Below are 12,396 nucleotides of genomic sequence, written 5' to 3' on the forward strand. Positions count from 1 at the left end.
CTCTATGGGGTCTCTATGGGGTCAGGGGCGGTTATGGGGTCGGGGGGGTGGTTATGGGGTCAGGAAGGGGGTTATGGGGTCTCTATAGGGTCTCTATGGGGTCAGGGGGGCGGTTATGGGGTCGGGGGGGTTATGGGGTCAGGGGGGCGGTTATGGGGTCCGGGGGGGCGGTTATGGGGTCTCTATGGGGTTATGGGGTCTCTATGGGGTTATGGGGTCTCTATGGGGTTATGGGGAAGATATGGGGTCAGGAAGGGGGTTATGGGGTCTCTATGGCGTCAATAGAGGGCTGAATGGGGTCTATTGGGTCTCTATGGGGTCTGTGGGGTCTTTATGTGGTCTGTGGGGTTTCTATGGGGTCTGTGGGGTCATTATGGGGTCTTTATGGGGTCTATGGGGTCTCTATAGGGTCTATGGGTCTCTATGGGACTCCATAGGTCTCTTTGGGGTCTCTATGGGGTCAGGAAGGGGCTAATGGGGTCGGGAGGGAGGTTATGGGGTCCGGGGGGTTGTTATGGGGTCAGGGAGTTGGTTATGGGGTCTCTATGGGGTTATGGGGTCTGTATGGGCTCTCTATGGGGTCAGGAAGGTGGTTATGGGGTCGGGGGGTCGGTTATGGGGTCGGGGGGTTGTTATGGGGTCAGGAAGGGGGTTATGGGGTCTCTATGGGGTTATGGGGTCGGGGGGGACGGTTATGGGGTCTCTATGGGGTTATGGGGTCTCTATGGAGTCTCTATGGGGTCAGGAAGGGGGTTATGGGGTCTCTATGGGGTTATGGGGTCAGGAAGGGGGTTATGGGGTCTCTATGGGGTTATGGGGTCGGGGGGGTGGTTATGGGGTCTCTATCGGGTTATGGGGTCTCTATGGGATTTCTATGGGGTCAGGAAGGGGGTGATGGGGTCGGGGGGTTGTTATGGGGTCGGGACGGTGGTTATGGGGTCTCTATGGGGTCTATGGGTTCTATGGGTCCTTATGGGGTCTCTATGGGGTTCTATGGGTCCCTATGGGTCCCTATGGGTCTCTATGGGTCTCTATGGGTCTCTATGGGGTTTATGGGGCTCTATGGGGTCTCTATGGGTTCTATGGGGTCTATGGGGTCTCTATGGGGTCTATGGGGTCCCTATGGGTCTCTATGGGTTCTATTGTCTCTATGGGGTCTCTATGGGGTCTATGTGTCTCTATGAGTCTCTATGGGGTCTATGGGGTCTTTATGGGATCTTTATTGGGTTTCTATGGGGTCTATGGGTCTCTATGGGGTCTTTATGGGGTCTATGGGGTCTATATGGGATCTATGGGGTTCTATGGGTCCTTATGGTGTCTCTATGGGGTTCTATGGGTCCCTATGGGTCCCTATGGGTCTCTATGGGGTTCTATGGGTCCCTATGGGGTCTCTATGGGTCTCTATGGGGTCTATGGGGTCTATGGGTCACTATGGGGTCTGTATGGGGTGACGCCCCCTCCGCCCCACTCTCCACCCCACAGCTGTGCCACCCCGAAGCCGTGGAAGGCCTGGTGCTCATCAACATCGACCCCAAAGCCAAGGGCTGGATGGACTGGGCTGCGCACAAGGTGGGGCTTATGGGGTCTTATGGGGTCTTATGGGGTCTTATGGGGTCTCTATGGGGTCTTATGGGGTCGCTATTGGGTCTTATGGGGTCTTATGGGGTCTTATGGGGTCTTATGGGGTCTCTATGGGGTCTTATGGGGTCGCTATTGGGTCTTATGGGGTCTTATGGGGTCTTATGGGGTCTCTATGGGGTCTTATGGGGTCTTATGGGGTCGCTTGGGGTCTCTATGGGGTTCTATGGGGCTCTATGGGGGCTCTATGGGGTCTCATGGGGTCTTATGGGGTCTTATGGGGTCGCTATGGGTCGCTATGGGGTCGCTATGGGGTCTATATGGGGTCTTATGGGGTCTTATGGGGTCTTATGGGGTGTTATGGGGTGTTATGGGGTCTTATGGGGTCGCTATGGGGTCTCTATGGGGTCTCTATGGGGTCTCTATGGGGTTCTATGGGGTCGCTATGGGGTCGCTATGGGGTCTCTATGGGGTCGCTATGGGGTTCTATGGGGCTCTGTGGGGTTCTATGGGGGCTCTATGGGGTTCTATGGGGTCGCTCTGGGGTCTTTATGGGGTTCTATGGGTCTCTATGGGGTTCTATGGGGCCTTATGGGGTCTTATGGGGTCGCTATGGGGCTCTATGGGGTCGCTATGGGGTCTTATGGGGTCTCTATGGGGTCTTATGGGGTCTTATGGGGTCGCTATGGGGTCTTATGGGGTCTCTATGGGGTCTTATGGGGTCGTTATGGGTCTCTATGGATTTCTATGGGGGCTCTATGGGGTTCTATGGGGTCTTGTGGGGTCTTATGGGGTCTTATGGGGTCTCTATGGGGTCTTATGGGGTCTTATGGGGTCTTATGGGGTCGCTATGGGGTCTCTATGGGGTTCTATGGGGCTCTATGGGGTCTTATGGGGCTCTATGGGGTCGCTATGGGATCGCTATGGGGTCTCTATGGGATCTCTCTGGGGTTCTATGGGGCTCTATGGGTCGCTATGGGGTCGCTATGGGGTCTTTATGGGGTCTTATGGGGTCGCTATGGGGTCTTTATGGGGTCTTTATGGGTCTCTATGGGGTCGCTATGGGGTCTCTATGGGGTTCTATGGGGTCTTATGGGGTCTTATGGGGTCGCTATGGGGCTCTATGGGGTCGCTATGGGGTCTTTATGGGTCTCTATGGGTTTCTATGGGGTTCTATGGGGTCTTATGGGGTCGCTATGGGTCGCTATGGGGTCTTTATGGGGTCTTTATGGGTCTCTATGGGGTTCTATGGGGTCTTATGGGGCTCTATGGGGTCTCTATGGGGTCGCTATGGGGTCTAATGGGGTCTCTATGGGGTTCTATGGGGTTCTATGGGGTCTTATGGGGCCCTTATGGGGTCTCTATGGGTCTCTATGGGGTCGCTATGGGGTTCTATGGGGTCTCTGTGGGGTTGCTATGGGGTCTTTATGGGGCCGCTATGGGGTCTTTATGGGGCTCTATGGGGTCGCTATGGGTCGCTATGGGGTCGCTATGGGGTCTATATGGGGTCTTATGGGGTCTTATGGGGTCTTATGGGGTCTTATGGGGTGTTATGGGGTCTTTATGGGGTCGCTATGGGGTCTTTATGGAGCTCTATGGGGTCGCTATGGGGTTCTATGGGGTCTCTGTGGGGTCGCTATGGGGTCTTTATGGGGCCGCTATGGGGTCTTTATGGGGCTCTATGGGGTCGCTATGGGGTCGCTATGGGTCTCTATGGGGTCTTATGGGGTCTTATGGGGTCGCTATGGGGTCGCTCTGGGGTCTTTATGGGGTTCTATGGGTCTCTATGGGGTTCTATGGGGCCTTATGGGGTCTTATGGGGTCGCTATGGGGCTCTATGGGGTCGCTATGGGGTCTTTATGGGGTCTTTATGGGTCTCTATGGGGTTCTATGGGGTCTGTATGGGGTCTCTATGGGGTCTTATGGGGTCTTATGGGGTCACTATGGGGCTCTATGGGGGCTCTATGGGGTCTTTATGGGGCTCTATGGGGCCCTTATGGGGTCTCTATGGGTCTTATGGGGTCTCTATGGGGTTCTATGGGGTCTTATGGGGTCTTATGGGGCCGCTATGGGGTCTTTATGGGGCTCTATGGGGTCGCTATGGGGTCTCTATGGGGTCGCTATGGGGTTCTATGGGGCTCAATGGGGGCTCTATGGGGTCTTATGTGGCTCTATGGGGTCGCTCTGGGGTCTTTATGGGGCTCTATGGGTCTCTATGGGGTTCTATGGGGTTCTATGGGGTCTTATGGGGCTCTATGGGGTCGCTATGGGGTCTTTATGGGGTCTTTATGGGTCTCTATGGGGTCGCTATGGGGCTCTATGGGGCTGTATGGGGCTCTATGGAGCCCTTATAGGGTCTCTATGGGGTCGGGGTCGCTATGGGGTTCTATTGGGGTCTCATGGGGTCACTATGGGGTCTTATGGGGTCGCTATGGGGTCTTATGGGGTCGCTATGGGTCTCTATGGATTTCTATGGGGGCTCTATGCGGTCACTATGGGGCTCTATGGGGCTCTATGAGGTCCTTTGGGGTCGATATGGGGTTGTATGTGTCTTTATGGGGTCTCTATGGGGTCGCTATGGGGTTCTATGGGGTCTTATGGGGTCTTATGGGGTCGCTATGGGTCGCTATGGGGTCGCTATGGGGTCGCTATGGGGTCTTATGGGGTCTTATGGGGTCGCTATGGGGTTCTATGGGGTCGCTCTGGGGTCTTTATGGGGCTCTATGGGTCTCTATGGGGTTCTATGGGGTCTTATGGGGTCTTATGGGGTCGCTATGGGTCGCTATGGGTTCGCTATGGGGGCTCTATGGGGTCACTATGGGGCTCTATGGGGCTGTATGGGGCTCTATGGGGTCGCTATGGGATCGCTATGGGGTCGCTATGGGGTTCTATGGGGTTCTATGGGGTCTCATGGGGTCTTATGGGGTCGCTATGGGGTCTTATGGGGTTGCTATGGGTCGCTATGGGGTCGCTATGGGGTCTTTATGGGGTCTTATGGGGTCGCTATGGGGTCGCTATGGGGCTCTATGGGGTCTTATGGGGTCTTATGGGGTTGCTATGGGTCTCTATGGGGTCGCTATGGGGCTCTATGGGGTTTTTATGGGATCTATGGGTCTCTATGGGTCGCTATGGGGTTTTTATGGGATCTATGGGTCGCTATGGGTCGCTATGGGGTTTTTATGGGATCTGTGGGTCGCTATGGGTCTCTATGGGGTTTTTATGGGATCTATGGGTCTCTATGGGTCTCTATGGGGTTTTTATGGGATCTGTGGGTCCCTATGGGTCCCTATGGGTCTCTATGGGGTTTTTATGGGATCTATGGGTTGCTATGGGTCGCTATGGGGTTTTTATGGGATCTGTGGGTCGCTATGAGTCTCTATGGGTCTCTATGGGTCTCTATGGGGTTTTTATGGGATCTATGGGTCGCTATGGGTCTCTATGGGGTTTTTATGGGATCTATGGGTCTCTATGGGATCTATGGGGTTTTTATGGGATCTATGGGTCGCTATGGGTCCCTATGGGTCTCTATGGGTCCCTATTGGTCTCTATGGGGTCGCTATGGTTCTCTATGGGGTTTTTATGGGATCTATGGGTCTCTATGGGTCTCTATGGGGTTTTTATGGGATCTATGGGTCTCTGTGGGTCTCTATGGGTCGCTATGGTGTTTTTATGGGATCTGTGGGTCGCTATGGTTCTCTATGGGGTTTTTATGGGATCTATGGGTCGCTATGGGTCGCTATGGGGTTTTTATGGGATCTATGGGTCTCTATGGGTCCCTATGGGTCTCTATGGGTCCCTATTGGTCTCTATGGGGTCGCTATGGGTCTCTATGGGGTTTTTATGGGATCTATGGGTCCCTATGGGTCTCTATGGGGTTTTTATGGGATCTATGGGTCTCTATGGGGTTTTTATGGGATCTATGGGTCGCTATGGGTCTCTGTTCCCCCCCAGCTCTCAGGCCTGACCTCGTCCACCACGCAGCTGATCCTGGGGCACCTCTTCACACAGGTGGGCGACTGGGAGCTTACTGGTTTGTACTGGTTTGTACTGGGAGGGGTCACAGGGTGGTTATGGGGCAGTGGGGGGAACTTATGGGGCAGTGGGGGGCACTTATGGGGCGCTTATGGGGCAGTGGGGGGCAACTGGGAGGGAGCTGGGGGGGTTACTGGTCTATACTGGTGTATACTGGTGTATACTGGTTTGTACTGGTTTTAACTGGGAGGGTACTGGTGTATACTGGTTTGAACTGGGAGGGGTCACGGGGTGGTTATGGGGCACTGGGGGGAACTTATGGGGCGCTTATGGGGCTGTGGGGGGCAACTGGGAGGGAGCTGGGGGGGTTACTGGTGTATACTGGTTTGTACTGGTGTATACTGGTGTATACTGGTTTATACTGGGAGGGTACTGGTTTGAACTGGGAGGGGTCACGGGGTGGTTATGGGGCACTGGGGGGAACTTATGGGGCGCTTGTGGGGCTGTGGGGGGCAACTGGGAGGGAGCTGGGGGGGTTACTGGTGTATACTGGTTTGTACTGGTTTGTACTGGTGTATACTGGTTTGAACTGGGAGGGTACTGGTTTGAACTGGGAGGGGTCACGGGGTGGTTATGGGGCAGTGGGGGGCAACTGGGAGGGAACTGGGGGGTTTACTGGTGTATACTGGTTTGTACTGGTGTATACTGGTGTATACTGGTTTATACTGGTTTATACTGGTTTATACTGGGATCTTCCCCAGGAGGAGGTGGCAGCTGCTGCCCCCCCAGTGCTGGAGGTCCGGGAACATCTGGAGAGCGCCCCAAATGTGGGGCTGTACTGGGCCATGTACAACAGGTAAACTGGGAGCACTGGGAGGGACTGGGAGGGACTGGGAGGGGCTGGGAGTCAAAATGGGAGGGACTGGGATGTACTGGGAGGGACTGGGAGGGGCTGGGAGCCAAACTGGGAGGGACTGGGATGTACTGGGAGGGACTGGGAGGGACTGGGAGGGACTGGGAGCCAAACTGGGACATACTGGGAGGGACTGGGAAGGACTGGGAGGGACTGGGAGTCAAACTGGGAGGGACTGGGATGTACTGGGAGGGACTGGGATGTACTGGGAAGGACTGGGGGGGGCTGGGAACCATACTGGGATATACTGGGAGGGACTGGGAGGGACTGGGAGCCAAACTGGGAGGGACTGGGATGTACTGGGAGGGACTGAGAGTCAAACTGGGAGGGACTGGGAAGGACTGGGAGGGACTGGGAGCCATACTGGGATATACTGGGAGGGACTGGGAGTGGCTAGGAGAGGCTGGGATTCATACTGGGATATACTGGGACGGACTGGGATGGACTGGGAGCCATACTGGGACATACTGGGAGGGACTGGGATGGACTGGGAGGGACTGGGAGGGACTGGGAACCATACTGGGATATACTGGGAGGGACTGGGAGTCAAACTCGGATATACTGGGAGGGACTGGGAGGGACTGGGAAGGACTGGGAGGGACTGGGAGCCATACTGGGATATACTGGGATATACTGGGAGGGACTGGGAGAGACTGGGAAGGATTGGGAAGGACTGGGAGGGGCTGGGAGCCATACTGGGATATACTGGGATATACTGGGAGGGACTGGGAACTATACTGGGAGGGACTGGGAGCCAAACTGGGATATACTGGGAGGGACTGGGAGGGACTCGGAGCCAAACTGGGAGGGACTGGGAGGGACTGGGTTATACTGGGATGGGACTGGGAAGGACTGGGGGGGACTAGGAATCAAACTGGGAAGGACTGGGATGTACTGGGAGGGACTGGGAAGGACTGGGGGGGGCTGGGAACCATACTGGGATATACTGGGAGGGACTGGGAGGGACTGGGAGCCAAACTGGGAGGGACTGGGATGTACTGGGAGGGACTGAGAGTCAAACTGGGAAGGACTGGGAGGGACTGGGAGCCATACTGGGAGGGACTGGGAGGGACTGGGTTATACTGGGAGGGACTGGGAAGGACTGGGAGGGGCTGGGAGCCATACTGGGATATACTGGGATATACTGGGAGGGACTGGGAACTATACTGGGAGGGACTGGGAGCCAAACTGGGATATACTGGGAGGGACTGGGAGGGACTCGGAGCCAAACTGGGAGGGACTGGGAGGGACTGGGTTATACTGGGATGGGACTGGGAAGGACTGGGGGGGACTAGGAATCAAACTGGGAAGGACTGGGATGTACTGGGAGGGACTGGGAAGGACTGGGGGGGGCTGGGAACCATACTGGGATATACTGGGAGGGACTGGGAGGGACTGGGAGGGACTGGGTGCCAAACTGGGATATACTGGGAGGGACTGGGATATACTGGGAGGGACTGGGAGGGACTGGGAAGGACTGGGGGGGGGGCTGGGAACCATACTGGGATATACTGGGAAGGACTGGGTTATACTGGGAGGGACTGGGAAGGACTGGGAACTATACTGGGAGGACTGGGATGTACTGGGAGCCATACTGGGAGGGACTGGGAGTCAAACTGGGAGGGACTGGGAGGGGCTGGGAGGGGCTGGGAGTCATACTGGGTTATACTGGGAGGGTCTGGGATCATACTGGTGCCATACTGGTGCCATACTGGTGCCATACTGGGAGCACGGGTGCCATACTGGTCCACACCGATCTATACTGGTTTATACTGGTCCATACTGGTCTATACTGGTCCACATTGGTTTATACTGGGAACTATACTGGTTTATACTGGTCCATACTGGTCTATACTGGCCCACGCTGGTCTATATCGCTCCATACTGCTCTTTACTGGTCTATACTGGTCTATACCATTCCATACTGGTCTATACTGATTTATACTGGTCTATACTGGTCTATACTGGATTATACTGGTCTATACTGGTTTATACTGGTTTATACTGGTTTCCACAGCCGCGGTGACCTGGGCCTGGAGCGCAATGGGGCGGTGACATTGAAGTCGGTGGCTCCGCCCACTTTTCCTCTAAGCCCCGCCCCCTCTCCCCAAACCCCGCCCACTTCCCCAACAAGCCACGCCCACCCCCACCAAGCCACGCCCATTCGTCTCTTTGCCCCGCCCCCTTTCGCACTGGCCACGCCCCTTCATCTTAGCCCCGCCCTCTTTTAAACCCACCACCCCCTGGCCACGCCCCCTTCCACATAACCCCGCCCACTTCTCCTTAACACCGCCCACTTCCTCCCTTAGCCCCGCCCACTGCCACAGGCCCGCCCTCCCTCTAACCACGCCCACTTTCATATTAGCCTCGCCCACCTCAACACCCCGAGTCCGTTAGCCCCGCCCACTCGCCCCCAAGCCACGCCCCTTAGTCATAGCCCCGCCCCTACCCTTAACCCCGCCCACTTCCCCCTTAGCCCCGCCCACTCCCATTGTCCGAACATCCCCTCTAACCACGCCCACTTTTCCCTTAGCCCCGCCCCCCCCTTCGCACCCAGCCAATCCCACCTTCCCCCTTAGCCACGCCCCTTCCTTCTCAAGCCACGCCCCTTCCCACGCAGCCACGCCCACTGCTCACAGAACCCCGCCCACTCCACTCTTAGCCCCGCCCACTTTTCTACAGCCCCGCCCCCTTCCGTTTTAACCCCACCCGCTCCTGTTCCCCGCCCTCTTCCCCATCGCCCCGCCCCCTTCGCCCTTAACCCCGCCCCTTTCGCCCTTAGCCACGCCTCTCCACCCTTAGCCACGCCCCCTTAGCCCTTTAACCCCGCACCCTCAATGTTAACCCCGCCCCTTCGCCCTTAACCCCGCCCCTTTCTTCCTCAACCCCTCCCCCTTCGCTCTTAACCCCGCCCCTCGTCCTTAGCCCCGCCCCCTTTGCACGTAACCCCACCCCCCTTCGCCCTTAGCCACGCCCCTTTTCCATTTAACCCCGCCCCCTCACCAATAACCACGCCCCTTTCCCCATCAGCCCTGCCCACCTCGCCCTTAACCCCGCCCCCTTTCCCCTTAACCCCGCCTCTCCGCCCTTTACTCCGCCCCCTTCGCCCTTCGCCCCGCCTCTCCGCCCTTAACCACGCCCCTTCGCCCTTCGCCCCGCCCACCTCGCCCTTAACCCTGCCCCCTTCGCCCTTAACCCCGCCCCTTTCCCCCTTAACCCCGCCCCCAGGTGCCCGGTGCTATTGGTGGTCGGCGACAACTCCCCCCACGAGGACGCGGTGGTGAGACCAATAGCGGACGGGGATGGGGGGCGGTGGGGCGGGGCTTCGTGACGTCACGCTCCCATATATGGGCTTAATGTGACGTCATTTCCAGGTGGAGTGCAACGCCAAGCTGGATCCCACCCAGACCTCCTTCTTAAAGGCGAGCCGTAGCCACGCCCCTTTTCCCGCTTAAGCCACGCCCACTCCCCCTCCTAGACCCTCCCACTCCCTCCTAGCCCCGCCCCTTTCGCCGCTAACCCCGCCCCTTTTTGCCTTATATAGATGGCGGACGGCGGCGGCCAACCACAACTGCGCCAGGTGAGAGGGGGGCGGGGCTAAGTGCGCCGGTGGGGGGCGTGATCTATGCTAAGCCACGCCCACCTGACTTTTGGCTCCGCCCCCACAGCCGGCCAAGCTGACCGAAGCCTTTAAGTACTTCGTGCAGGGAATGGGTTACAGTGAGTAACGCGATTCGTTAATTAACCAGCGGTTAATTAACGCCTTGGGTGGGATGGGTCATTAGCACCAAGGGTTGTTAATTAGGCTAGGCTGTTGTCGGCCGCTTGAGTCATTAATTAACCCCGTGGGGAAGCTCCTAATTAACCCCCCCCCCCACCATCCTCATGCCACATAACCCAGCTAGGGTGATTTAACAAGGGGCTTAATTAACAAATTAACGATTGATTAACGCTAGGTGCGGGTTGGGTCATTAGAGCAGGAGGTTGTTAATTAGCCTAGGGCGTTCTCAGCCGCATGGATCATTAATTAAGCCTGTGGGGAGGTCCTTAATTAGCAGCCCCCAGCCTTAAGCCCTGTACGTCTCACTGTAATGAATGGGGGGGTGAAAGGGATTGTGGGAAGGGGGCGTGGCCTGCTGGTGTGGGGGCGAGCTTAAGGCGATGTGGGCGTGGTCTAATGCTCGATTGAAATGAATGGGGGGGAAGAATGGGATTAGGGGGACGTGGGCGTGGCCTGGGGAGAAGGGGGCGTGGCTTGTGGTCTCTGTGGGCGTGGCTTAGCACTCATGGAAATGAATGGGGGAACGAAAGGGTCTGTGGGAAGGGGGCGTGGTTTGGGAACCAGGGGGCGTGGCTTACGGTCTAGGGGGCGTGGTCTCAGCGCTCATTGGAATGAATGGGGGAATGAAAGGGATTATGGGATGTGGGAGGGGCCTGGAAGAAAGGGGGCGTGGTTTGTGTTATTTGTGGGCGTGGCTTAACCCTCATTGGAATTAATGGGTGGCTGAAATGCATTATGGGAAGTGGGCGGGGCCTGGAGGATAGGGGCGTGGTTTATGCATCTGTGGGCGTGGCTTAACGCTCACTGAAACGAATGGGGGAATGAAAGGGATTGTGGGAAGTGGGCGGGGCCGGGAAGAAAGGGGGAGGGGCCTATAGTATTTGTGGGCGTGGCTTAACTCCCACTATAATGAATGGTGGACTGAAAGGGATTGTGGGAAGTGGGCGGGGCCTGTAAAAGTGGGCGTGGCTTATAAGGAACAGGGGCGTGGCTTCCCCGCCTTGTGGGCGTGGCTTAACGCTACCTGTACAGAAAGGTTGGGTTGAAAGGGATTATGGGAATGGAGGCGTGGCTTATGTGATTGTGGGCGTGGCTTAACTCGCCTTTGAACGAATGGGGGGGTTAAAAGGGATTATGGGAAGTGGGCGGGGCCTGGAAGAAAGGGGGCGTGGTTTGTGGTATTTTGTGGGTGTGGCTTAACTCCCACTATAATGAATGGGGGGGTGAAAGGGATTATGGGAAGCGGGCGGGGCCGGGAAGAAAGGGGCGTGGCTTAACTCCCACTAAAATGAATGGGGGAGTGAAAGGGATTATGGGAAGCGGGCGGGGCCTGGTTGAAAGGGATCATGGGAATGGGGGCGTGGCTTATGTGATTGTGGGCGTGGCTTAACTCTCATTGGAACGAATGAAGGAGGGGAGGTGGATGAAAGGGATTATGGGGAAGAGGGGGAAGTGGGGCGTGGTCTGACGGAAGTGGGCGTGGTCTGACGGAAGTGGGCGTGGCCTCAGCTCTTCCTAACCCCGCCCCCTGCCCCGCAGTGCCCTCGTCGGCCATGACACGTCTGTCCCGTTCCCGCACCGCTTCCGTTTCCAGTTCTACTTCCGGAGATGGGGACAAATCCGGGGGTCGAAGCCGGACCCTTTCAAGGGGGAGTTTGGGGGGGGGGCTGGGGGCCAACGCCGTCCCATAAGACCCCAAATATCCCCCTCCCCACCCTTCCCTAAGCCCTCCATTACCCCCCCCCCCCTCCCATCCCCTTCCCCAAAATTTCCCTCCCCTCCCCCCCCTTGTTTTAATCTGCTCCCCTCTGTAAGAAGCTGGGACCCCAAATGCCCCCCAAATTTACCCCAAAATCAACCAAAGACCCCCCCAGGATCCCAAATCTCCCCACATTTACCCCAAATGCCCCCCAGGAACCCCAAATCCCCCTCAATTTACCCCAAAATCAACCAAAGACCCCCCCAGAAACCCCAAATCCCCCTCAATTTACCCCAAAATCAACCAAAGACCCTCCCAGGAACCCTAAATCCCCCCAGATTTACCCCAAAATCAACCATAGACCCCCCCAGGAACCTCAGATCCCACCCAATTTACCCCAAAATCAACCGAAGACCCCCCCAGAAACCCCAAATCCCCCCAAATTTACCCCAA

At 56.8% G+C, this 12,396-nt stretch overlaps 1 protein-coding gene across 1 annotated transcript in view; it reads left to right on the top strand.

The window, feature by feature from the left end:
• The window catches only part of NDRG2 (NDRG family member 2), a 36,330-nt gene extending 24,352 nt beyond the window's left edge, over nucleotides 1-11,978 (top strand). The window contains exons 7-15 of the mRNA XM_090130128.1: nucleotides 1,483-1,569; nucleotides 5,530-5,586; nucleotides 6,312-6,406; nucleotides 8,481-8,525; nucleotides 9,692-9,743; nucleotides 9,838-9,885; nucleotides 10,008-10,043; nucleotides 10,132-10,183; nucleotides 11,784-11,978. Of these exons, the coding sequence (XP_089986254.1) occupies nucleotides 1,483-1,569; nucleotides 5,530-5,586; nucleotides 6,312-6,406; nucleotides 8,481-8,525; nucleotides 9,692-9,743; nucleotides 9,838-9,885; nucleotides 10,008-10,043; nucleotides 10,132-10,183; nucleotides 11,784-11,935 (624 nt within the window). The 3' untranslated portion in view covers nucleotides 11,936-11,978. The remainder of the gene's footprint in view (nucleotides 1-1,482; nucleotides 1,570-5,529; nucleotides 5,587-6,311; nucleotides 6,407-8,480; nucleotides 8,526-9,691; nucleotides 9,744-9,837; nucleotides 9,886-10,007; nucleotides 10,044-10,131; nucleotides 10,184-11,783) is intronic.
• The last annotated feature ends 418 nt before the right edge of the window (nucleotides 11,979-12,396 follow it).

This window comes from Phasianus colchicus, chromosome 39 (genome assembly GCF_987193195.1).
Source record: "Phasianus colchicus chromosome 39, bPhaCol1.hap1.1, whole genome shotgun sequence".
Lineage (NCBI taxonomy): Eukaryota > Metazoa > Chordata > Aves > Galliformes > Phasianidae > Phasianus > Phasianus colchicus.